The following is a 27,672-nucleotide window of genomic DNA, read 5'->3' on the forward strand; positions in this document are numbered from 1 at the left end:
AAGTTGAGAAATCGTGAGCTCTCCCAACTTCGGAGTGCGCCTCCCTCCCTCTGTACCTGGACTCTCCAGCCCCGGGAAGGGGACTCGCCGCCGCAGTGCGAATCTGCGAAACCCAGCCGAGCCGAGCGGCGCGGGCGGCTGCACACCCGGCATGGCCCAGCTGTCAGTGGTCCCTGGCTCGGCCATGGCGTGGACAGGTGAGTGGGAAGCCCGGCGTGGCGACTGGGGTGGCAGAGGCTGCCGGAGCATGGGTACCTAAGTCCATCCCGGGATGCAGGGCAGAAAGCTGGGAAAGCGGCCGCGGCGGATCCTCGGTCCTGGGGTCCAGCCTCCCCCGGGGCTTTTCCTCAGGGCAGGTGGCGCAGGCGACGGGCGGCGGCAGACGCCGCACCCGGCCGGGAGGCTCGCGGGGAGCGGGGCGCTATGCCCGCCCCGGCGCCTTGCTGGCTCCGCCCCCTGCGCGCACACTGGCTGCGGCCCGTGACGTCACGCTCGGCTATAAAAGACCCCGGCGCGCAGCCCAGGAGGCGCTGGCGGAGCTCGAGGCTGAGCGCTCTGCGAGCCGGTCTCAGCGACGGGGCCGCCGGGCCGCGGGCGCCTCAGCGATGTTTTACTCAGGGCTCCTCACCGAGGGCAGCCGCAAGGAGACGGACATGCGGGAGGCGGCGTCGCTGAGGCAGCAGCGCCGGATGAAGCAGGCGGTGCAATTTATCCACAAGGACTCCGCGGACCTGCTGCCCCTGGACGGCCTCAAGAAGCTGGGCTCGTCCAAGGACACGGTGAGGCCCCCGCGGCCGCGGCCGCCTCGGGACCCGCCCTGTACCCTGGCCTTCAGCGCCCCCCGTCACCTCCGCGCGGTATTTATTCACCGAGTCACCCACCCGGCCCGGTCCACTACCGCTGTCCGCCGCCTAGCGGGTGCTCGCTGGGCTTCCTCTTCATCCAGCCTCGCTTCGGGGCTTTGGTCTCCCTAGAGGGTCCGTCTGGCCTCCTAGCCTGCGCCCGGTCCTGGCTCCCTCTCCTCCCCACCCCTCCCTGTTCTCTCTCACCCCCCTCCCGGGCTCCCCCTCCCCACTCCCGGCTTCCTCCTCCCCTCCTCGCAGCTCCCCCTCCTCACTTCCAGACTCCCGCTCCCTTAGAAGGAAGAGACCCTGCCCCTTACTCTTTTCTCCTTTCCTCATGCTTATTCTTTGTACCGGATTTGGTTTGTGGGCTCCTCAGCGAGGACAACTCCCGCTGCCTGACAGCCTGCGTGGCCGGTCCTGTGACCGAGACAGAGGTGACTCCCAGTGAGGGAGCGCGGAGGAAAGAAGAGGGGGCGTTCTCGACAGACCCCCGCACCCAGATCACCTGTGTTGACTCCCATGTCCCTCTCCCCTCCCCGTGTCCCGTTTGATCTACTCTTGACCTTCCGTCCTGAGAAAGAAGAGAGAAAATGGGGTCCAACATGGCTTCCTGAACCCCAAATATCTTTATCGCAGTCATTCCCTCTCTCCAGTTCTCCCCCACGTAGTGGGTGGAGGGAGGAGACCAGACCGGCGTCCTGATCTCACTGACCAGCTAATGGGATTATGTGGTTGGAGCTGCGCTCTTGCAGTCATTTTTTTTTTCCCCTTGTTCTTGTTTTTCTTCTTCTCCCTATTCAAACTGTTGTTGGTATTACGTAGGAGAAGCCCAGGGTGGGCTCCTGAGTTCAAAGACCACGCTGTCTTCCAGCTATAGAATGGGGAGGGCTGGCTAAGGGTTACCATTCCTCTGTCACAGTAGTGATGCTTGGTTGAATTTATGTAATTTTGTAGTTTTCGTGAATTCAAAATTAGTTAATTCATCTGGGGGTTAATTTATTTAAATACTAATTAAGGATCTTTTATAAAGGCAGTAAGATGGTAGAGCACCTGCTTAAGAGCAAGCCTCTAGGTTCAAACTCCAGTACTGGGAAAAAGAAAGAAGGAAGGAAGGAAGGAAGGAAAGAAAGAAAGTGAAAAGAAAGAAGGAAAGAAAGAAAAGAGAAGGAAGGAAAAAAGGAACAAATGAAATAAGAGCTCTACACATATTTTTTTTAGTATTTTTTTATTTTGCACTTTTGAAATGTTTCAGTTTGGATGTGGATTTTGGTCTGAGTTCACTAAGATTCCCATTTCTAGTCCCAGAATGTCAATGGAGATAGACCTGCATTTTTATTATTTTTAAGTAGCTCTAATGATAGATATACAAACATCATTATCAGATTTTTTTCTTTTCTGCCATTACATTTTTTCCCCCCTGGATTGAACCCAGGGCCTTACAAATGCTAGGCAAGTACTCAACTATTTTATCGATACCCTAACTCCATTTGTTACTTATGTGAAGGGATATGAACACTAATTTTCTCGCTCTGTTTTTAATTTGTTTGAAGGTACTGGGATTTGAACTCAAAACTTCACATTTGCTAATCAGGAGCTTTATGACTGATCCATACCTTTATCCCATCTAGCAAATTTTTAAAGTTGTTTTTCCTCCTAATGCTATGTATGCATAGTGGTACATATCTATATCTCATCAGTTGGGAGGCTGAGGTAATAGGCTCACAAGTTCAAGGCCAGTCTAGGCCCTGTAGTGATACTGTCTCAGAACAAATAAACAAGAAGTTATTTTTCTACCAAACCTAAGGATATATGCTAATCCAAAATAATGAATGGCTGAAAATTTCTTCCTTTTTTCACTTTAAAATTGATTAGATTTATATAGAAAGTCAGATAGAAACTTCCTTTCCTCCAGATCAAAATAATTCTAGACCCTGGAAGCTTCAGAAATCAATAGAGCAGATATTAGAAGAATTAAAGTTTTAATTTTTTTCCTTGATAAACTTAAGTATTGACCTTTGCTCATTCTAGGTGGTTAAAGAGATCTCTTCCTCCAAGGAATCCTTACATTATGACATGCTATATAAGATAATTCCATCTGTTTTTCTTACTCCAGTCTGTCACACTTAAGGCAGAAGGAGTCAATAGCATAGAACATAGTGGCAGGGTGCAGAAAGGAAGCATCCTGGAAGAGCAGAGTATTGCCATGGGTATGACACATAGCAGTTGACTTTGAAGGCCTTAACCACATTTCACACATTCTCTATTCCATTTGTATGGAGTTAATTTCCCTCTCTCACTGTTCTCACACCTTTAATGTGAAAGTGATTGCAAGAAGCGCCAGAAAAAGGTCACAGAAACTAAAGCAGACGGAGGTAGAGCTAGCAGAGCAGCAAGTACTGGGATGAAACAGCATTGTGTAAGGTCCCTTGGAACTAATGTTGTAGCCTGAGGCTGCAATCTTAGAAATGACTTTAGGTGGATATTCTTTTCTTGTCCCTTAACTTTGAACTCAAGGCTTTATGCCTACTTAGGAAAGCACTCTACCTCTTGAACTTCACCTCCAGCCCTTCTGGGTTTTGTTTATTTTGTTGGTTCCAGGACTTTAACTCAGCATCTCATTCATATGTGGCTTGCTTGCCTCCTGCCTGACTTTTTGAGTTATTTTGGAAATGGAATCTTGAGGACTTTCTGTTCAGGCTGGCTTCAAATCTTAATCTCCTGATCTTAGCTTTTTGGGTAGCTAGGACTATAATCATGAGAATTTGTTATGCTTTATGTTGTTTTGGCTTTGAGATATGGTCTCATGTGCAAAGGCGCCCTTAAATCGATCTTCCTGCCTTTAACTTCAGAGGATTATAGGCATGTACCACTAAGCTTAGCTAGAAGTACATTCTTTTATTTTTATTTTTTTTGCCAGTCCTGGGCTTGGGCTCAGGGCCTGAGCACTGTCCTTGAGTTTTTCTCAAGGTTGAAGCTCTATCACTTGAGCCACAGCACCACTTCTGGCTTTTTTCTATATACATGGTACTGAGGAATTGAACCCGGGTCTTCGTGCATGCTAGGCAAGCACTCTATCACCAGGCCATATTCCTGGCCCTAGAAGTACATCCTTATCACTTCATTTTATATAACATCTGGTTGAATAGACCAGCATGGAGTCTATTTGTTTTCATTAGAATAGAAATTTGGAGAATGTTAAAGTTAATTGAATTGTTCTTACTTGAAGTAAGAACTCAAACCATCTGAACAGATTTCCATTTTGTTATTTCATAAAGATTCTTCTCATTGTGTTAATGGCTTTGTAATTTTAACAAGTTTTGTCATGTAATATATTGTCTTTCTTATGTGTTGTTATTACTGAGTTATATGTACAAGTCATATCCTTGGTAGTAGAGAGGTTTGTTTTCCCTGATTGATTCTGCATATGGCCATATGCTTTAGCTAAGCTAATTAGGATTAGAAATGGAGGACAGGGGAAGGATGTTAGGACAGAGAAAGGCAAAGTCAGAATAGGCTGTGCTCTATAGATTAGCTTTCCACAATGTAACAAGTCTAGGGCCGAGAACTTTGGAGCCTTAGAAATTGGACGTGAAATATGAGTATAATACTAGGGTTTGGCACAAATTGAAAATTTCTACAACTGTCATTGCATCCTAATTGCTTACTAATTGTTATTCAAACACTGCTTGAATATTTTCTATATTTAAGATTCAGTCTAGGTGTTAAAACTACAAAATCAAGAATAGAAAAGTATTTTTCCTATAAGAAATTTGTAAGTGAGGGAGAATGATAGGACAGGCAAGTTAATATGTTACACACATATTTATTGAGCACTTACTACATGTCAGACAATCTAAGCACTAGAGATACAATGGTGACCAAAATGAGTTCTTGACCTCATAGCAATTGTATTCTTATGAGGAGATGATTTAAAAATTAAAGTACATTTGTAGCATTTCAGGAAATATTCAGTACTGAGAAAATAGGTCTTGGTAAGGGAAGTAGGGAGACCAGTGGCAAAGGTGGGGTGGGGTGATTGGTGTATTGTTATTTGTTTTTTTACAAGATGGTCTGGGAAGGTCTCTGTGATATGATTACATTTGAGAAAATATTGAAAAAAATGAGGATGTGAGACGTCATGGGAAAGAGTTTCTAGGCAAAAGGTATAGCAGGTACCAGGACTAGCTGTCAGTATGCTTGTTAAGATTGAAGGATTCTTAAGAGGATGTGTAGGTAGAGCAAAATCAATACAGAGGAGGGTGATAGAGAGAGGACATAACATCAAGCACGTGATAGGAAGTCATACCAAAGCCTCATAGGCTTTATTTACATTTATACATATTTATATATTTATGCATATTTATATTTTGCATATTTAGTGTATAGACATCAACTTTCATCTGAGATGAAACAATGGAAAATTTTGAGCAGAGGAATGATAGGACATGTCTTATTTTATGAAAAGGATTACTTAGACTAACGTGTAGATTATACTATTAGTAGTTGGGAAGCAGTTAAACTTACTAGTAGGTCATTATTCAGTCCTCTAGGTAAAAGGTAGTTGTGCCTTTTCACCTTTAACCCATGGTAGGTAACAAGAAAAGATCAGGTTCTAGATATATTTTGAAAGTAGAGCTGACAAATAGATGATGGATTATGCAGAGTCCTAAAGAAAGAATAGTCAAGGATGACCTTTAGGAATTTTACCTAGCATTTGGAGTACTTGTCAGTTACTGAAATGTGTAAGAAAATGAAGACTGGCTGGGAATGTGGCTTCGTGGTAGAGCGCTTGCCTAGCATGCATGAAGCCCTGTGTTCAATTCCTTAGTATTATATAAACAGAAAAAGGCAGAAGTGGTGCTGTGACTCAGTGGTAGAGTGCTAGTCTTGAGCAAAAGAAGATCAGGAGCAATGCCCATACCCTGAGTTCAAGCCCCAAGAGGGACCAAGATAGGAATAGAGAATGAAAACCAGGAGTTGATTATTTTTAAGGTATTCATCTTTGAACCCAGAGCCTTGCACTTGCTCAGCACATAGGCTAGTCAAACTACCGTTTGAACCACACCTCTAGCACTTTTTATTTTAGCCTATTTTTCAGAATAGGGTCTCATATTTTTATCCAAGAAGACTATAGATCAGGACCCATGTCTCTTGCAGAGCTAGGATTATAGCATATATCATGACCTCTAATTTGTTGAGATGAAGGAGGAGGGATATCACTAACTTTTAGCCCAGACTGGCCTTGAACCATAATCCTTCCAATCTCTGCCTTCCACATAGCTGGAATTACAACTAGGAGCCAGTACACCTGGAACAAAACCCTTTATAAAAAAAAAAAGTTCAATCTGAGATTAGTTAGTTATTCAAATGTAGCTTTTGACTAGATTTTCCATTAGAAAAGTCATGACCAAGCAGCCTTTGCTGGTTGCCAAGATGTTACCATCAATAAACACAATAGTAGTTCAGTGGAAAAACTCATTACTCAGGTCTAGTGAAGGACAGAAATAGATCAGCCTTTGATTACAGCTTCACACATTCTCTGTGAGCAGTTGACTGAGATGGCAGGAAAAGAAGGCTGCTTCCAGAATCTGTTCTGTAGACCTCGGAGTAAAAAGAATTTTACAGGTTATCTGTTCCAGCTCTTTACTCTCTTGTAAATTCTTTCTGACAAAAATATAGCCTTCATGTGTGGCTGAAATCAATCTCAGACCAATACATAAAGCAGAAAACAATCAGAAAAAAATGGCTACTTTGCTAACATTTCTGTTGGGTTGCAAGGCAGAGGCAAAGAAGCAGAACACAGAAGGCCTAGGTCAGTGTAACAGTCTGTGTTAGGTAGATTCCCATATGTTTTTGAGCAATGGCAAACCAAGGACAATCTGTGTGCCCATAGGGTAGAATGAGTCATGTGTTGTGGATTCAGCCTGCAAGTGAAAAAAGAGAAGGCACCAGTATTAGTGTCCTTTTAGATTTCCAAGGTCAGAGGACTAAAATGTAGTTAAAGAACTTCAACAGACTATTATAGAAGTAAACAAAGAAGCATAGTGTCTAACTTCAATTTTAGGTTATGCATGAAAACTTATATATGTAACATTTGGGTTATTATTTTATTTTTATTTATTTTTGTTCGTTGTGGGGCTTGAACTCAGGGTCTGGGTACTGTTCCTGAGCCTCTTTGTGCTCAAGGTTAGTGCTCTACCAGTTGAGTCACAGTGCTAATTCCAGTTTTTGAGTGATTAATTGGGGATAAGAGTGTCAGGGGGACTTTTCTGCTTGGGCTAGCTTCAAATCACAATCCTCAGATCTCAGCCTCCTAAGTATTGAAGTTTACAGGCATGAGCTACTAGCACCCACATGAGTTATTACTTTAAATCCGATATTTAAATAAATTAAATATATAGTTTCACTTAATCTTCACTATAGCACCATGGAAGGCTTACTAACATGGTTTTTTTGTGTTTTTTTTTTTTTTGCCAGTCCTGGGCTTGAGCTTAGGGTCTGAGCACTGTCCTTGGACTTTCTCAAGGCTAGAGCTCTACCACTTGAGCCTCAGCACCACTTCTGGCTTTTTTTCTATGTATGTGGTACCGAGGAATCGAACCCCGGTCTTTGTGCATGCTAGGCAAGCACTTTACCGCTAGGCCAAACTCCCAGCCCCCTAACTTGTGTTTTTAAACTTATGTTTTTAAATGCTACTCTAAGATGAGTGCTAGCAGACTTTATTGTAAAACACCAAATAACAAACTTTATTTTCAGCTTCAGAAACTGAACAGTCTCTTTCTCCACTATTTAACTCTGATCTTATTGTTCATTTCATCTATCTTCCAGTCTGGACTCTTCTGAGGATTATAGAAATCCATTAATTTCATTTGATTTAAGTTCAATGTGGCATAGATAGACTGAGAAAGTGACTTTAGTATATGGCCATACCATCCTGAATGTACCTAGTCTCCTCTGATCTTAGAGGCTAAGTAGAGTCAAGCCTGGTGAGTATTTTCTTTAGCAAAAGCAGCTTTAGAAGTTCTTGTTCTCTGGGCTTGGAGGGATGGCTTATTTGGTAGAGTACCAGCCAAGGCTACCACCTTACCCTTGAGTCAAGCCCCACTTTCCATTTTCTAGAGGTTAATTGGAGATAAGAGTCTCAGGTCTTTTTTGTGCCCAGGCTGGCTTTGAATTTTGATCCTCAGATCTCAGCCTCCTGAGTAGCTAGGATTACAGGTAGGAGTCACAGGTACCCAGCTGTGGTGTCATACTTCTATAATCCTAGCAATCAGGATGTTAAGGTAGAGCATTTCAAGTTAAAGGCCAACCTGAGCTATATAACAAGACCTCATCTAAAACAACCAATGTCTGGGATATGGCTTAGAGGGAGAAAACTACACAACACACACACACACACACACACACACACACACACACACACACAGAGTCAAGATCTCTGCCTTGTGGAATGAACATTCCAGTGAAAAGAGTGAAATAGCAAGTGAAGATTGTATATTAGAATATGTTAGTAACTAAAGAGATGAGATGAAATATCCCAGTAATCAGCTACTCAGCAGGTAAAGGTAGGAGAATTGAGGGCCAAAGCCAGCCAGGGAAAGTTAGTTGAAGATCTCATCTCAAACATAAACTAATTGCAAAAAGGCTAGCAATGTGATTCATATGGTAAAATGCTTGCTTAGCAAGTTTGTGGCCATGAGTTTAATTCCAAATATAGAGGAGGAAAAAAATGAAGTACCTATTTTAAATAAAATAGTCATGGAAAGAGCCTCTGGGGAGGTAACATTTGAGCTGAGGCTTGAAAGAGGAGAACAAGCTAACTGGAAGTATGCTTCAGCAGGTGGAAAGATGTTGGGATAAAAAAGGATTTTGAACAAGAACAAGAAAGGGAATGTGGATTGAGTGGAAGGAAAGAAGGGAAGGAGAGAATGTTAGGTATGTGGGAAGTGGAGAAAGGAACAGGAACAAATGTCACGCAGACCTACAGACCATGGTAAGAAGTTTGAATTTTATTTGAAGAACAATGGCAAGCCACTGAAGAGTTTTGAATAATGGAGGATATTTTCTCACTTGAATTAAAAAAAAAAACCTCTGGTTGCTATGCAGAAAATGCATTGAAGGGTAAAAGAAAAGATAGGAGTACAAATTTAAAAAGTGATGGTGATTTATTTCGATTGGAGGTAGTGGAGATAGGGAGTAGATTGATTCTAGATATGGTTTGGAGGGCAGAATTAACAGTACTTAGATTAAGAATCAAGCATGAATGTACAAGCTAGGCACCATGGTATACATGTTTAGTCCCAGCTACTTGGGAGGTTGGAGTGGATCACTTGAGTCCAAAAGTTCAAGACCAATTTGGGCAACATAGCTAGACCTCCATCTCAAAACAGATAAATACACAAATAAACAAAACTGAATGGATAATGGTATCATTTACTAAGGTTGGCAGAAATGAGGTATCCGTGAATATTATGAGTAAGACTTGGAGCTGAACTTCTTTAATTACTGAGGAAGAACAAAGCTTAGAGAAAAATAATGCTTAGGAAATTAGTGATTTGCTGAAGATAATAAGTAACAAGTATTTGCAGAGTTAACACCTTTATGGAGGAATAAACAGATGACTTTAGAAAGTGGGGGTTATAGCTAATAGGAATTTTTAATGATAAATGATGAATTTTTGCTTGATCTAGGTGGCAAGAGAACCATTGTAGGAGAAGAGGACCATGAAAGTAATGTTTTAGAATTACAGAAGCTTACCAGTTCTACCAGTAACTGCAAAAATGAAGCGGTCATATATAAATTAAAGAGGCAGAATTTTGCTTACCAAGATAAGGGATAAGGGAGAAAGTATAAGTGTTATGGGGGGAAAAATCAATGGGATAGATTTCAGTTGAAAGAGAACATTAAGAAAAATGAAATGTTGAGTTTATTGCAGCATTATTTCTGATTACAAAGATATGGAAGAAATCCTAATGTCCATTAGGAATTAAATAGTTAAAATGATATCTCTCTATACAACAAACTAAAATGTCTGTAAGTGGTTGTGCTACTTTAAAATACATAAAGTAAGGGCTGGGAGTTTGGCCTAGTGGTAGAGTGCTTGCCTGGCATACATGAAGACCCGGGTTCGATTCCTCAGTACCACATACATAGAAAAAAGCCAGAAGTGGTGCTGTGGCTCAAGTGGTAGAAGTCTAGTCTTAAGAAAGCCCAAGAACAGAGCTCATGCCCTGAGCCCAGCCCAGGACTGGCCCAAAAATTACATAAAGTAAGCACTAAGTACTTGTCATGCACACTCAAAGTCCTCAATCCCTAGTATGCCTCCCAGTAAACATTATGAAAGGAAAATGTGTGAAAGTAGGTACTAAGCTAGTTATAGGGCAACTGAGCATTTTGCCTGTTCAAATTAAATTGTTTATATGTATGCATGCTCTCTTTTGCTTACTTGCTCTCCTTCTTCCTGTCTCTCTTTTCTCTAGCTTTTGCATGACCTGATAGAAACTGTTAGTTGTCTCCCTAACTCATCGGTTGTTTTTATATGTCTCACTCTTCTGTAGAAATTAAAAAAGCTAAATTCTCTTCTGATACCTCCTGCAGCTACACATGACCATATGAATTTTACCAAGAAGGTATAGTCATAGGGGCCTAGGGGCCTGGAGTTTGGCCTAGTGGTAGACTGTTTACCTAGCATGCACGAAGACCCGGGATCGATTCCTTGATACCACATACATAGAAAAATCTGGAAGTGGTGTTGTGGCTAAAGTGGTAGAGCTCTAGCCTTGAGGAAAGCCCAAGGATGGTGTTCAGGCCCTGAGTTCAAGCTCTAGGACTGGCAAAAAAAATGAAGATATAGTCATAACACTGCTAAAAGAACTTCTGGAAAAGCTTTTGCTTTCCTAATAAAAGGTAGCCTAGCAAAATCCTCCTTTAAATATGACTGTTATATCTGGACCTAGGGCAGACACCTTATGACATTGGAACATGTGCAAAAGAATCACAAAAATGGTAGCCTTGAAGCAATTAATCTGTTGAGTTAATGTGTGAAATGCCTACCTCCAAACCTGTTGCTATGTAAGAAAATCCTCCAATTAAACTAATACTTCTTGTAGATGCACTCTTTCCTATTATCTGGAGTATATATTTTTATTTTCATAAATATATATGTATGTAATTTTAAACTTTTCTTTTTTCTGCCAGTCCTGGAGTTTGAACTCAGGGCCTGGGCACTGTCCTTGGGCTTTTTTTTTTTCCCTCAAGGCTAGAGCTCGGGCTTTTTCTATGTATGTGGTACTGAGGACTCAAACCTGGGTCTTCATGCATGCTAGGCAAGCACTCTACCACTAGGCCTAACTTGCGGCCCTAATTTAAAACTTTTCTAAAAATTAAAATTACTAAATCAGGGAATCATATACCTCAAATGATTTCAAAGTAAATGGCAATATTGCCACATTTTATTTTCAGACAGGTCTCATTTTATTGAGTAGGCTTGCCTTGAACTTGGAATGTTCTTGCTTCAGCCTCCCAAGCATCTGGAATTGTAGGCATGTGCCACCATAACAGCTAACTATTGCTGCTTGATCTACTTATTTTGTTAAAATGGATAGACACTTTACCTTCTTATACCTTCTCCTCATATTCCTTTTCCTATTAGACTAATATTCTGCTAAATAATTATGTTGGGTCAAATCATGATTATGTTTATATTATCCACAGCTAACTCTAAAATAATTGTTTCTTTTTTTCATATAAGTATTTACTTTTCTCAAAAGTACTTTCTTTGATTTAATTCCAGCATGAAATTTTTTTTTCCCAGTCCTGGGCTTGAACTCAGGGCCTGAGCATTGGCCTTGGACTTTCTCAAGGCTAGAGCTCTACCACTTGAGCCTCAGCACCATTTCTGGCTTTTTTTCTATGCATGTGGTGCCGAGGAATCGAACCTGGGTCTTCATGCATGCTAGGCAAGCACTTTAACCACTAGGCTAAACTCCCGACCCCTGCCAGCATGAAATTTAAATCTCCTCCAAGTACTTTAAAACTACAGATGATCTAGCAAGTCCATTTTTTTTTTCTTGGAGACATATTTCCTGTCAGTTCACTCACTGATCTTCAGGCTTAATAGACAACACATATCTTGGATTTTTTTCTTTTTACAATTTTCAGAATTGTTTTGGCTTCTCTTTTCTATTGGATCCTTTATTTCTTAGATCCCATGCTTTTCTCTTTGTTGGTTTGTTTCTCTCACTTTGGTGGATGATACCTTTCAGTAGTTTCTTGAGGATGCATGGGAAATAAATATAGGTAGATAGTTTTTACTAGGAATAAAATTGTTGTACTGCCAGATTTTTTTTTTTGACAGTCCGGGGCTTGAGATCAGGGCCTGAGCACAGTGTATGTATGTGGTACTGAGGAATCGAACCTGGGTCTTCGTGCATGCTAGGCAGGCACTCTACCACTAGGCCAAACTCCCAGCCCTGTACTGCCAGATTTTAAAGGTATTATTCTACAATATTGTCTTTTAGCACTTGCTATTACTCTTTAGTAGTCTTTTCCATTTGAAGCTCTAATTCTTTGTATTTGGATCAACTTTTTCTCTTTGGAAATTTTTGAAATATGTTATCTATGATTTTTGCACAGTGATGCAATATCTTGAAATGTATCATTTTTATTCTAGGTTCTATAGTCTTTAAATTCATGTCCTTAAGTTTTGATTTAGTATGGAACATGATACTATCTTTTAGCTGTTCTGGAAACTTGAAAACATAGCCAAAATAGCAATTAGCCAGTCTTTTGATATCCACTTCAAAAAGGAATACTCTTTGGCATTCTTCCCAATTGTAAAAGTGAGAGTAAAAGTGAGTAAAGTGAGTCTCATGAAGGCTTTCAACTAGTGTTTCCAATCCTAATTCATACCCTCTGACTGTTGAAGTCCCAATACCTCTAGCCTTTTAGCCATTTCAAAATTTTAATTTGTGTGAGAAACTGCTTTTATAGCTAGACACCAATATACAAAGTATCCCAAACATAATAGTGTAGTTCTTTTTTTTTTGCCAGTCCTGGGCTTGAGCTCAGGGCCTGAGCACCGTCCTTGGACTTTCTCAAGGCTAGAGCTCTACCACTTGAGCCTCAGCACCACTTCTGGCTTTTTCCTATGTATGTGGTACCAAGGAATCGAACCCGGGTCTTCATGCATGCTAGGCAAGCCCTTTAACCACTAGGCCAAACTCCCGGCCCCTAGTGTATTTCTTCTTAAGTAACAGTATAATTGGCCCTTGGTATCTATGGATTAAACCAACTCTGGAACAAAAAACAAAACACAAAACAGTATTTTTGTCAGTTGTGGGGCTTGCACTCAGATCCTGGACGTTGTCCCTGAGCCTCTTTGTGCTCAAGGCTTGAGCTCTACCACTTGAGCCACAGTACTATTTCTGGTTTTTAAGTGGTTAATTGGAAATAAGAGTCTCATTGGGACTTTTCTGCCCAGACTGGCTTGGAACCATGATCCTCAGATCTCAGCCTTCTGAATAGCTAGGATTTCAGATGTGAGCTTCCAGCTCCCAACTGTACCTTCAATACTTTTTATGGAGTATGAAAATTAAGAGAGAGAATTATATGTCCTGACATAGAAGAAGTCTTTCATATATTAAAATAAATAGAGAATTTTATAATTGTGTTATGATAGGACTCTATTTTACCTTTATTAAGGTATTTTTTGAAAAAAATACATATTTTACTGTAATAGAGAGGCTTTCACCTTTAATTTTATATTATATCAGTACTATTTTGTGCTGAACATTTGTTTGAACACTCTTTTAGTCAATATTAAAGAGAACAATTTAAGGAAAGTTAGCAGGGCCAAAAATGCCAGAGAAGTTGGTTAAAGCTGAAATTTTTCTACTGGATTTGGGAGTTAGGGCACCATAACTGATATTATGGGATCAAAAAAATCTCAGGGAAGAAAATGTAGAATGTCAGAAAAAAATAATGGTTTAGACTTAAAAAAAAAGAAGACTGAACAAGAATGTGATTAGAAGAGAATAAGTGTTGAAGAGAGAAGCTGAAGTTTTTGAGTGGCTTTTCTTCCCAATATCTGGGAATTTTGAGTCGGTTCTTTAGTCTCTGGAGGAATAAAGAGATTCAAGGAACTGTTGCTGTGGTTCAAGAGGTAGAGTACTAGACTTGAGAAAGCTCAATGACAGTGCCCAGGTCCCAAGTTCAAGCCCCAGGGCAGAAAAAGCAAGCAAATGTCTGTATGGACCAGGAGTTTGGCCTAGTGGTAGAGTGCTTGCCTAGCATACACAAAGACCCAGGTTCAATTCCTAGGTATCACATACATAGAAAAATCTGGAGGTGGTGCTGTGGCTCAAGTGGTAGAGCTCTACCCTTGAGAAAGCCCTCTAGCCTTGAGGACAATGCTCAGGTCCTGAGTTCAAGTCCCAGGACTGGCCAAAAAAATAGTGTCAAATACTGGAGAGAGATGGCTTCAAGAAGAATGATTTCAGAGTTTCACCTTTGTCTCATGTGTCTGTTGATGAGTAGGTCCTCTGAAAGATTCAGACTAATAAGCACATGTTGTGTTCAGCAAGACCATAGAAGATGCAAGCTTTAGGTGAGAGAACTCTAATTAGATGAATACAGTTTCACTTGTACAAACCTACTTTGTCCAAGTTGGCTCTGCTAAGCATGGACTTGACTGACACAAGTAAGCACCTTACTTTAACTATGGCTTTTGAGCAAGGAATCCAGGCTTATTGGTGAGAGAGATGAAAATGAAGAATGTCTTCTTCTTTAGAAGAGCAAAACATTCTCCCTGTATTGCAGCACAAAATTTGACAGAGTTAGCACTTCCTTTAGCCCCTTATCAAACTAAATGCTTCTCCCCCACGCCTTTCACCAATAACACTAATTTAGAAGTGCTTTGCTAAAAAGCATTGTATTTTGAGAATCTGTTTCTTCAGCCTCAGTGGGGTTACATGAGTCATGGCTCTGACTACTTTCTTCTTTAGAAATCTATAAAGTGGCAGATCATGAAAACTTCTGTTGCTATCCCCTTCTCCAGGAACAGTCTAAAAACTGGACTTCTATGTGTGGCTGTTTTCCCCCTAAAATCAGAGTAGGAATATGAAAAGGATTAGATACAAACTAGGGGTTAGCTCTATCCTTTGAGAGAATTTAAATGTTGTAAAGTTGACATAAGATGTGTATGTATAGACATTTCTTGGGTTAAACAGCTTTTCAAGAAATGTCTTAAACTTTGTAGAAGCTACTTTGAGTAGTAGGAATAGAAGAGCATTGATATATCTGCCCTAGAAACTCTCCTGAGCTCTATTAAAGATCAGACTTAAACTTATACTCTTTATTCTGCTTCTTCACATTAGGTATCCTGGAATCACCTGTTCAGTCTAATTAAGTCCTCATCTTCCTGGTCAATATATGTTCTTTTTTTTTTTTTTTGCCAGTCCTGGGCTTGTGCTCAGGGCCTGAGTACTACCCTTGGACTTTCTCAAGGCTAGAGCTCTACCACTTGAGCCTCAGCAACATTTCCGGCTTTTTTTTTTCTGTGTATGTGGTACAGAGGAATTGAACCCGGGTCTTTGTGCATGCTAGGGAAGCACTCTACCACTAGGCCAAACTCCTGGCCAATATGTTCTTATATCACCACTTTTTGTCGCATTAAGAAATAGGGAGGTTGACTGGGACTCTACTAGCAGAGATTTGCAATAGAGCAAAATCTTGATACATAAGGACATATAATGTGAAGCTAAATAAAGGACCTCCAGGATAGTGAAACAAAAGCCATATAATGAATGATTGTTGTCCTTAATGTACTATGTTGTCTCTCATCTCCTTTGCTGTCCCTTGTTATCTCATATTGGTATAGTATCTCACTTTGTTATCTAATATATTGAATTTATTTGTATTTGGATATTTGAAATTTGATAGGGAAGGGGGAAAACCAAGACGGGTGGGGGGTGTGGGGGGGGAGGGAACGGGTACCAAGACATGTGAAAGGGTATCAATGTATGTGAATTAACGCACCTTCTATCTGGCAAATATCATGTAACCCTTTTACTAATTACAATAAAAAAGAAAAAAAAAAGAAATAGGGAGGTTGAGATGTAACTCAGTGACAGAGCACTTGCCTAGCATGCATAAAACCCTGAATTTATCAGCACAGAGGGAGGGAAGGAAGGAAGGATAAAAGAGGAGATGAGTTGATGACACATAGAGCAAGAGGAGACAGTAGCTTGAGGTCTAGATGATGTCAGTGAGGATGATTCCTGCGGGTTCTGTCAGCTTCCAAAGTATATCTGTTGAGAGGCTTACTCAGCAGGTATGAATTCTTACCTTTCTATCTCATCGACCCCAGTTGTGACTCAGCTCCCAAAAGAGCCAGGCTCTGCAGTCTGAATGTAAAAGATAAGGCTGTAAATTAGTGAGACTTGACATAGAAACAAATAGAGCATCTGATTACCTGTGTGTAAAAATTTCTCCAACCTATGAGAATCACCTGCCCTTTCTATAGGGTACTAACTTAATTAAAAATATATAAAAACAGACATTATTTGTTCCAGATGAAAGCCACTTTTCTCCTGAATTTCCCTTGGAAAGGTAGGGAAGGCAACAGCCAATATGACAATGTTCCATTTAGCCATAGAATAGTCGTTAATCTTATTCACCTTTCCCAGTACAATATTCTATCTTGCTTTTTCATTCATTCAGGGTGGCCTATTACAAACTGGTTTATAGTATCTGATCAGACTATACCAGTGAAGTCCCCACCTGAAGGAAAAATAAGTATGAAACAAAGTAGAGTTCAGTTGTATAAGGTTCCTTCGTTATTTCTGTGGCACTTGGGGGACAGTGAAAGATAGGAGGAGGCGGCCTGTTCCTAAGAAGCCTCTGCTCTCTATTCCTCAAGCAACCTCATAACATCCTGCAGAGGCGCCTCATGGAAACCAACTTGTCTAAGCTTCGAAGCACTCGTGTTCCTTGGGCTTCCAAGACCAGCAAATTCAGTCAGTCTAAGTCTGAGGGGCTGAAGAAGTTGGAAGAAGATGACATGATTTTGATTTCTTGCCAGGTAATGTTCAAAGAAGATCTGGAAAGTAAGATTTGGGGGGGGTCTTTATTATTCCATTAGTAGTTTATAAACTGTGGTTCTTATGGAATTCATAAAAAGTTATATTGTATATACTGGAAATGATTATAATTTGTGTGCATGTACATCTTTATAGGAAGAACTAGAGATTTTATTAGATTTACAAACTGGTACGTGATTTCTAAAAATTGAAGGGCATGCCTAATGTGCACAAGGCCTCAATTTGAACTCTAGCTCTAGGGAAAAAATGGCTAAGAGCTATGTGTAGAATATCCAGAATCCTAAATTGGGTTCCCATGGCCCATGCCTGTAATCCTAGCTACTCAAAGGCTGAGATCTGAGGATCAAAGTTCAGTCAGCCCAGGCAGGAAAGTCTTTGAGCCTTTTATCTCCAATTAACCACCAAAAAGGTAGAAATGATCCTGTGGCTCAAGTGATCAGAGTGCTAGCTTTGAGCTAAAAACTCAGACAGTGCTCAGGCTCTGAGTTCAAGCCCTTGGATACACACACACACACACACACACACACACACACACACACACACACACACACAGAGATATCCAAGTCGTTTGAAGTATTGTGCCAGCTTTGAATTCAGTAGGAGAGAGAGGTAATCAAAGGCAGTGGGTAAAAAAATGGGACACTGCCATCTAATTGGAAGGACAGTCTCCAACCATATGTTTTATTTGATACCTGCTACTTGCTCTCTGCACATCTATCTTCCATGTTGCCTTTCTCCTTTTTGAATTGTATGTTTCCTTCCCATAGTGTGCTGGAAAGGATGTGAAAGCCTTGGTTGACACAGGCTGTCAATACAATCTCATCTCCTCAGCCTGTGTGGACAGATTGGGGTGAGTAGCTACATTTGCTAGTTGGAAGTCAGGTGTGAATGCATACTTTTCTCTACTCTATTTTGAGGTCACAGGTGGTAATGGTCACCACATAAACACAAAGAACCCAAATCTCAGATGGAAGCAGTGTTCTTAGGAAAGGTGTGGCACTTTGTCAGGCAGGTTGGAAGAAAATCTCTAGATTCTGGATGAGACTACTGGCTGATCCACCAGACAGCAACTGGATGTGATTGTTCCATTGTTATATCTTTGATGAGTAAAGACAGAAATGTGGTTGGCTTTAACTTACTCAGGGTTATTCCTGGAGGATATACAGGTTGCCCTTAAGAAATTCTAGCCAGCCTGAGAGTCCACTGCTATGGCAACTAGGACTTGGCTTCATAGAGGTGACTTCCTACATGTTTCTTAGTGCCTTCCCTTTCTGTGAAAAACTACACAGTCAGATCCCACTGTTGTCCCTGCTGGAGACCGACTATGAATCAGACACTTAGAATATTAAATGTTTTCAGTTCTTCCAGAAGTTGACATTGGGTTTGGTCCTCTTTTAGTTGGGAAAAGCCATTCTATAGCTTACCTTCTTTTCTTCTTCAACGTCTGCTTTTCCCTTTATTATTCTTTATCATGGAAACTACTTAATGGGCTCTGCGATATAGCCTAGAATCAGTAGAATCAACCCAATATCATTTTCCATATTTCTAGTAAAGTACATTGTTTTGTATTCCAGTTCTCTATAGAGAAATAAAGCAAAATACATCATTTTGCATTCCAGTTCTCTATAGAGAAATAATCATCAAGATAGACATAGTAGCACATTTTGAGCTACTGTTAAGACATCCATATGTGTTGGTTATGTGGAGCTTTATTTATATAATCAGTGGCCCTGCCACCTGGTCTATTCCTTTTGTGTCTGTTCTGTCCTCACTTCTTACCAATACTGTTAGTCTTTGACGTTGGCTATGTAGGTTTTGTGATTGCTGTGTAAAGTGGGAGTTGATGAGGGTAGACTCAAAGGCATTTGTGGGAAAATCTTAGAGCTTTTTTTCTATTTAGTGAAGAGATGAGCTATGATATAATATGATGGTTTCAGAAAGACAAATAATGGCCTGATGCATAATTTAAGTATGCTGTGATTCCAGAGCAATTAATAACCATCTGTAAAACTGCAATTATTTTCTTTTGGATGTGCTGTAACACCAAAAGAGAGGAAATGGAGGAAAGCAGAAGTATTGGCACAGAAAGTCCATAATTAAGTACTTATCCACCAACCCATAATAGCTTGGTGCTAGCTATTCCAATCAGCTTACATAATTGTGTAAACCTTGGTGTTATTCCTTTGCTTCCTTCTCTGACAAGTCAACTTAAGGAGGGCTTTCTCTAGAATATTCCTTGCTGATACCAATATTAGTGCTTTGTCAAAATAAATACTTGCCCCTACTAACCTTATAGCCTAAGGCAAATGGATGAGAATAGACTGAAATGGAAAAGAGAAAACAATTAGACATCGAACAAAGCAGCTTCTAAAATTAGGATTAACTTGCTGTGTTGTTTTTTTAATCCACAGATGGGTAAAAAGACATGTTAACTACACTGACTCACAAAGTAGTACAGTTGTTAGAATGCAGAACTGAATTCACTGAATGTGAACTACCCTCATTAACCCATGAGGTAGTAATACAAGCTTTTTTAAAAAATAGAAAGTAAGCCATTAGTACTTTTAACACATATCTCCCTGAGATGCTTAGGACAATGTGATGAAATGAGTATAGCCTGTTTATCTCTTGCTTTCTGTTGGTGTTGTTCATGTGTTTTGATAAAATCCCAGGAAATCCCTTAGAAATTCCAGTGGTGTGTCAGAAACATTTGCCAAAGAGATTCTGATATCTTTCTGTCCTGATACAGGCTCAAGGAACATGTCAAATCTCATAAGCACGAAGGAGAAAAGCTTTCTCTGCCCCGGCATCTCAAAGTAGTGGGCCAGATTGAGCACCTGGTGATCACAGTGGGCTCCCTCCACCTGGACTTCCCAGCAGCTGTGGTTGGTGAGTAAAATTGGGGATAGCAACTGTGGCCCCTAATGAAAACCCTCAAGAAGTTTCATATCTGCAATACTGACTTTTTTGAAATCTCAGGTTCCCATTTTTATGTGCTAGAAACTTTGTCCCAATTTTGCCCATACAAAATGGGCTCTGAGCTACATTTAAAACATCTAAGAATCAATCAGATTGAGATTCCCTTCTTGAATACTTGTTTATTAAATACGTCATTTAAAATATGATGTAAAAATCAATGTTAATAAATTAAAAAAAAGAATCAATTAGAAAAAAATGTTTGGAACTCAAATAGAACAATCGATGGAACAAGAGAAGAAATATATATAGTGGGTCATGGAGCTTGTACTCTGGGCCTGGGCACTGTCCCTGAGCTCTTCAGCTCAGGGCTACTGCCCTAACCCTAGAGCCACAGCCCCGCTTCCTGTTTTCTAGTGATTAATTGGAGATAAGAGTCTCACATTCTTTAGTGCCTGGGCTGACTTTGAACCACAATCCTCAGATTTCAGCCTCCTTAGTAGCTAGGATTATAGGCTTGAGCCACCTAGCCCAGTGAGAAGAAATATTTTTATGTGCAGGTGGAAATATCCCAGAGCTTTCCATGAAGTAGTTAGTGAAAGGACAGGATCATCTACTCCTTTGCCAGGGATTCCTTAATAATTTCCCATTCTTCCTACATTTCTCTTCATTCATTCTATACCAGACTACTCTGAGGTCTGATATTTTTTTATTAAAGAATTTATTAACACTGATTTTTACATCATATTTCAAATGACATGTTTAACAATCAAGTGTTCAAGAAGGGAATCTCTATATACAATCACTGGCACTTAGTTTTTAGAATATAATCAAAATTAGACTAAGGGTTTGTATATCATAATACATATTAATTTATGAAATAAAACATGTCTATAGAGTCTTAGGTTTTTATGTCTATGTAGTTATGTTTATATTTCTAATACCATGTCCATAGCATTGGGTATGCAAATATTGAGTCCTCACCCTTGTAGAGGTCTGATATTTTAATTTTTTTTTTTTTTGCCATTCCTGGGCTTGAGCTCAGGGCCTGAGCACTGTCCTTGGACTTTCTCAAGGCTAGAGCTCTTCCGCTTGAGCCTCAGCACCACTTCTGGCTTTTTTCTATGTATGTGGTACCGATGAATCGAACCTGGGTTTTCATACATGCTAGGCAAGCACTTTAACCACTAGGCCAAACTCCCGGCCCCATGATATTTTAATTTAAAAAAAAATTTCCACTTGGTGGGCGGGGAATGTGACTTAATGGTAGAGTGCTTGTCTGGCATACATGAAGTCCTAGGTTGGATTCCTCAGTACCACATAAACAGAAAAAGCCAGAAGTGGCTCTGTGACTCAAGTGGTAGAGTGCTAGCCTTGAGCAAAAGAAGCTCTGGGACAGTGCCCAACCCCTGTCCTAAGTTTAAGCTCCAGGACTGGAAAAAGAGAGAGAGATTCAATAGATTTTTTTCTTTTGCCAGTCTTGGGCTTGAGCTCAGGGCCTGAGCACTGTCCTTGGACTTTCTCAAGGCTAAGCTCTACCACTTGAGCCTCAGCATCCCTTCTGGCTTTTTTCTATGTATGTGGTACCAAGGAATTGAACACAGGCCTTCGAGCCTGCTAGGCAAGCACTCTACCATTAGGCCAAACTCCCAGCCCCTCAACAGATGTTTTAGGTGGATGAATGAGTGGATAAACTTAGATAATTGGGATGACTTCTAAGACAGCATGACAAATGACTGGAACTTAATTTTTTCTTTTATTTAGAGGACAATGAGAGAAACTTATCTCTTGGTCTCCAGACACTCCGATCACTGAAGGTAAGATCAACTGCATTTTCCTTTTGATATGTCCTCTTTGAGACCTGGATCTTCCAACATGGAAAAAAAAATAGGAAGTGAGCCTTTAGTATTTTTTATGTGTATTTTCCCCTGAAGATCATAAGGGAAATTGACAGTGAGCATGATTCTCCTTTGTTTTAGTGTATCATAAACTTGGATAAGCACCGGCTGATCATAGGGAAAACAGACAAAGAAGAAATCCCTTTCGTGGAGACAGTTTCGCTGAATGAAGACAAGTGAGTAGCCCAATTAGTCTAATGAAGTCAAATCCATTTATTCTGAGTTGGATATTCTCAGACATTATGTGGAATTGTATCCTGTTGTCAGCTAAATCATACATAAATCTACCCCTTTCTATCCCCACAGTTTACTGTTTCACAAAACTGCATAGTCCATACTTTAGAATGGGCTGCAATGATATTACATAGAATGATGGGGAAAATGAGAAACATTTAAGCTAAAGTTTTATGTGCCTTCAGTATAACTCTTCTAAATTTGGTATCATTTCTTCTGATGTTTCTTTCTCATTTCAGCACTTCAGAAGCATAACCACAGCCTGCAGCGTGTCTGCACATAAGCATACATACCAGGTTGACATATTGAGAAAACTGGGTTTGAACTTGCTGTGGACCAAGTCCTTCCCATCCAATAGATTCTCTAAGAGCTCCTTCACAGTCAAACCTTTCTAGACTATAGTCTATGTTAGAGATCTTGTCTGGTTATAGCCATTGTTTTTTACTCCTTTGATCCTTTTAACACTGCCAGGTGACACTTGTGGCCTATTTCTCTGCTTCTTCCAAGAATTTGCTTTTTAGTCAAGTATATGGCTTCTATTTCTTGATAGATGCTTCCTTTCTGATAGCTAAATGTAAAATAAACAGCAACCTGACCTTACCTCCTTTCAGCTGTTTCCAAGAAGTGTAGAAAACCAGTATTTCGGAATTGGAATATTCTGTTTGAATCATTGATATCTCTAGTATGAAAGAGTTCTAGTATGAAAGATGATCTTAAAGAGTCCAGAGAGATCATCTGATACAAATCTTCCCTTTAAGCAAGTAAATCATCTAAAGTCATATATTGTCAGTGGCAGAAGAGACCAGAAATCAGACCTGACTTCCAAGCTAAGGCTCCTGTGCTGCTTCATTTATTAAAAAGCTTTAAGGAGAAAGCAAGGATGTGACAGAGTGGGGAAAAAAGCAGGGTAAGGGAAGAGGATGCAGGTGGCCCTTTTCTGTGTGCCACACCCACTAAATGTTCCCTGCCCTAAATGATACATTATACTTTAATCTTAGTGCCTAAAACTTGAGGGTACAAAGATGAATGATATAATCTTTTCACTTTGAACTTCTCGAATAAGAGGAAGGCAATGACACATATCACAGACAGGAATAGTGATCCCTGAGATATAATTTAAAGCTTCAATAAATAATCTTGGCACCATTGTGAATCATTACTCCCCAAATTCTACATAGCTTGTTATATATCTGACAAAAGCTCAGGTATCTGGAAATAAGGAAGGGCAATGGAAAAAAAATACTATTACAAGGCCATAGTACAAGGAGATAGAATGAATAGAATCAGTTAGTGGGGAGGCAGGCCTACCTGGGAAAACTTTCCGGGGATATAGATAGGGAGTAAAATTCCAGGTAGATGATTAAAGGTTAGTAAACCCCTCAGTTTTGTCTTGCTGCAAGAAAAGAATCAGGGCAGCTAGTAGTCTTAAGAACTTTTGTAACTGCCTGACATTTCCTGATCCCTGTGAGTGGCGTTGGGGAAATCACAGATTTAAAATAATTGTTTTTGGTTCAATAGTCAACATAGTGATTTAAGTACCTACAATGGAGTCTCTCTTTTAGTTTGGTCATAGAAATATTTGCATAAGTCAGAAAAATAGCCAGTTGTAAATATGCTTTTGGCATACTGCCAAATCTACCCTTGGTTCATAGCAGTAGTTCTCATATATTTAAAGAATCTCACTTTGAACCTTGCCCAGTACCACCAATTATATTGTTTAATGTTCAGTTACTGCGTCTACCAGAAAACTTTGGACTTCTGAACATTTTTGGCTTTGCAGACGCTCCCTAAAGTCAGGAACTTGATAACCCCTGTCTGAACAACTAGGCAGTCAGTTATTGGGTCATTGACTAGACTGCCTTCCTGTCAGCTTCTGCAAAGGAAGCTAGATGGAAAGCTGAACATAGCTGTCATAGGAGAGGCTATTCTGATATTCGGTAGGAATGTTCCCAGGACTGCCAGCTGATATACCAACTACACCTATTCCCTTACTTTGGAGGAACTGCTTCTTTCCACTGAAGCCACTCCACACTCCTCCCCTTTCCACTGAGGGCTCTCTATACCCTTTGCCTCTCATAGTATCACTGATCTGCTTCCTATCCTAGTACTGAGCTGAAACACTTCATTCCTTCCCTACTTGAAAGAGCTACTCCAAGTCTCCATTCTTGGCCACAAGTAAGGCAGGTTACAGGTTCCTTCAGGTTTATCTTTTGGATTCCCTGTGGACCAAATGAAGCTAAGAAATCTCAGGTTCCCTGGGCACCAGTGGCTCATGCCTGTAATCCTAGCAACTCAAGATGCTGAGATCTGAGGATTGCAGTTCAAAACCACATGCATGAAAGTCTGTGAGACTCTCTATTTCCAAATTAACTAGCAGAAAACTGGAAATGGCACTATAGCTCAAAGTAGTAGAGTGTTAGTAGGGGAAGGATCTAGATGGACATTAGTGTTTCTCTGGTCTCTGAAAATTGTCCAGTGATTTTTCTAGTTCAGGAATAAAAACAGCTGGGTAATGTAGATATCATAGTCTCACTCAATGTAATCAGGTCACTTAAATTCTCTAACCAAATAATTGAAGATTAAGATCCAGACTAAAAAGGTCTATAAAATTACAGGTATCTTAAGATCTGAAACTTTCTTTACATGCTTCCAAATTGATTACTCTGATAGCTTCTATCTTCCTAATAGTCATTAATTAGCACTAGGTTCACCTTTGGGAGCTACTTCTTCCCTGATTCTTAGAAAATTCTAGTGCCTCTGACGGTGTGGCAAAGTGTCTACCCAGGTCATAGTTATGATGATAGACAGTAGCAAGAAGTACCAGAAAATGTACTCCTTATTAGATGTCCATCTCTAATACAGAAGTTTGAAAAATATTTTTATTGATTGGTATTTATATGCTTGATTCATTTGAGGAGTGAATATTCTAACTTTTCTATTTCCTTATTCTGCATAAACCCTACCCAGTATGATTTTCTATCTCTTATGAGTGTGTATAGAATGGATTACCGGTGTGTCAACTGCTCACTTTTGTGTAACAGAAATATCTGTCTGGGGACATGGAGGAGATGAACTGGATTCCCCCCTCCTTCTGTTGCCAGGCTTCTCTGCATTGGCACTTTATCTGCTAAGTGTTTCTGCCTGTGTTGAGTTTATTTGTGAGACTGATGTAACAATAAAGTGAAATATTCCCCTCTGTGTGCTTGTGTCACAGTCTGTTTGTCAGGGCCCCAACCTGGAAGGTGGAGGAGCCCAAGCATAGCGAAATGCATTAGTATTTATTTTTTAGGATCATTTGAACACAAGGCTGTGGGTACATGACTCCTCCATAGCTGCTATTTCTGTAGCTCCCTCTTACTGTCTTTGGGGGTAACTAGTGAACTTCACTGATTTGGTTTTATAGTCTACAAAACAGAATTAGTAATAGTACTGAACCCACAAAATCAAATGAGATAATCCATGTGAAACGGTCTGCTTATGGGTATTCACCAAAGCTTCATCTATAAGAACAGTCTTATGATGAGTCAATCAACAGTGTGGAAAAGCCTTTAAACAACTCTGAGAAGCTTCAAAAGGGAAAAAGGGGAAATGAACCTTAATATATAGTTGAAGTTGTCCAAATTACATTCCCAATGAGCAGGTTTTACAGATAATAGAAACTTACCTTTTAAATGTGAATGTTTAAACATTGTAAAGTCAATAAGCAGCACTCTTTAACTATGACAATGGCTGTCACAGTCTAGAATTAGGATTCTACTACTCAGAAGATACTATCATTTTATCACAGAAAGTTTTATTTTTTGTCCAGTTATTTTAGTCATGAAAAGTATCAGGTTTCTCTGATCTGGCTCTCAGCAACTTTTAAATTCATGGTATGGTATATTCCTAAGGCTAGTGATGTAGCTCAGAGGCAGACCACCTTCATAGCATGTGCAAGGCCCTGAATTCAATTCCTAGCCCGAGGTGAGGAGAGGGGGACGGAGGAGTGCCTGAGACTGGCAGATTCCTAGCCAGATTTGAGAAAAAGCTATGCCTATTGTTAGGCAGTAACTTGTCAAATGGTACTAGTAGTGTAATGGCTATATACTTTGTTCTTCCATTGCAGTACCTTTTCACATTCTTTCTTGGACCTGCAATACTCAGAAAGGGGATTCCAATCTTGAATTGCTGTCACTGAAGCAACAGTCAGTCCCTAATTTGTAATTACCACCCCAAACCTAACTCTGCAGGGAACCCAGACATTTAAATACTAAGTTTCAAACCCTGAAAATCAAAGAAGAGAAATAGGATAGAAAGAGGACATTTGGTTGATCTAGTACAGACACTTGTGTTTGTCAGGGAAAAGACTTAAGATGGCAGAGAAATGTAGAGGTAATCTTCCCTACCATGAGCATGGATGGTAGGCTGCAAACACAGCTATTTGTATCTGGGCTTCTTAGAAACATTGAATGATTTTGTACTTGGTGGATAGGGGTATGTGTATGATGATGACTTTCATCTTGCTTATTCTAAAAATGGGCAGGACATGAGAATTGGTGCTGTTTAAGGAAGCAACTACCCTCTTTTGAAAATCCTCCAGAAGCTGGCTCCTTACACACACAAATCTGAACTCTCATTGGTGAACAACTGGGGAATATGAAGTATACTAAAGTGAACATATTTCATTAAGACCAACTGGAGGACATGAATGCAAGAAAGGGGCCTATTTCTTAGGTGTGAGGAATGGCAAAGCAATCTAGATGAGTATACCCTCATAAGAGCAGAATTACAGAAATGGTAAGGTTCAATATCAGCAGGCAAAGCAAAGAACAATCTTGTTTCCCCAGTCCACTTCCCTAGATCAAGGGTCAACCATATTTTCCTATAAAAGGCCAGATATTTTTGGCTTTGTGGGTCAGTTTTTAGTAACTACTCAGTTCTGCCATTATAGCATAGACACAGGCAATATGTAAATTCAGATTTTCACATTTATGTTTCATCATGGTATTTGTCTCGACCATTTAAAAGTATAAAAATTATCTTTAGGTTGTGAGTTGTACAGAAACAGAATTTGGCTACAGGTTATATGGTTTTACATGCTATGTCCTAAATTAATTCAGTTTCTTCTTGTCTTCTCAGATTTGAATATCTCCCTCCCTGATCTCACTGTGCTAACGTTGTTTTCAACTCCATTCATGAAATACAGAACCTGCCATTCCATAAAAATCTGCCCTCTTACTAGCATCTGTATACATATAATCTGTTTCTCTTTTGTTACTGTCAATACAGAATACTAAGTTTATTTCCCCAACATAGTTTTGTTCATTAATATATACCCAGTACTCAACAAATACTTGAATGAAAATTAACTAGTGACTAGCAACTAGAAATTTAGACAATTTTTCTTCAAAGAGATTTATCTCTTTTTCCAGGAGAAAAGACCTACCTTCTCTTGACAACTGGAGATTTCGTGATCTTGCTAAATGCTACTTTTATTTATTTAATAATACCCACAAGAAATTATTTTATGGGACTGACCTATAATATGTATTTAGGGAGTATGTGTGTTCTGTCATAACTATTGGAAACACAATTCAAAGAAATTATCATCACTGATGCTATATATGAATCTATTTTTTTTCTCCTGGACCAGTGTGTATAGGATAGGTCAGAAAGGATGGGCTAGAAGAGCAAGAAAGA

General features: G+C 40.0%; 1 protein-coding gene across 2 annotated transcripts; it reads left to right on the forward strand.

Annotated features, from left to right (window-relative positions):
* The first annotated feature begins 540 nt into the window (after positions 1 to 540).
* Nrip3 (nuclear receptor interacting protein 3) lies at positions 541 to 27,531 on the forward strand. 2 transcript variants are annotated; one of them, XM_090348960.1, is made up of 7 exons: positions 541 to 779; positions 16,765 to 16,926; positions 17,713 to 17,795; positions 19,695 to 19,834; positions 21,626 to 21,678; positions 21,841 to 21,935; positions 27,405 to 27,531. In XM_090348960.1, the coding sequence occupies exons 1-7, from the start codon at positions 606 to 608 to the stop codon at positions 27,514 to 27,516; spliced, it is 819 nt and encodes a 272-aa protein (XP_090205086.1). In that variant the 5' UTR covers positions 541 to 605; the 3' UTR covers positions 27,517 to 27,531. The 2 variants fall into 2 exon arrangements, with proteins under 2 accessions (XP_090205086.1, XP_090205087.1); XM_090348961.1 differs by lacking the exon at positions 27,405 to 27,531 and adding an exon at positions 22,233 to 22,695.
* Positions 27,532 to 27,672: the final 141 nt, after the last annotated feature.

The sequence above is a fragment of the Megascapheus bottae genome, chromosome 16 (genome assembly GCF_031878675.1).
Source record: "Megascapheus bottae isolate mThoBot1 chromosome 16, mThoBot2.hap1, whole genome shotgun sequence".
Taxonomy (NCBI): domain Eukaryota; kingdom Metazoa; phylum Chordata; class Mammalia; order Rodentia; family Geomyidae; genus Megascapheus; species Megascapheus bottae.

Bases quoted from the DNA above. Each gene is read 5' to 3' on its own strand.
- Nrip3 (XM_090348960.1), top strand. From the start codon at position 606: ATGTTTTACTCAGGGCTCCTCACCGAGGGCAGCCGCAAGGAGACGGAC. The intron at 16,927-17,712 runs GTAATGTTCAAA...TCCTTCCCATAG, and splicing joins TGATTTTGATTTCTTGCCAG to TGTGCTGGAAAGGATGTGAA. The intron at 21,936-27,404 runs GTGAGTAGCCCA...CTCTTTTTCCAG, and splicing joins GTTTCGCTGAATGAAGACAA to GAGAAAAGACCTACCTTCTC.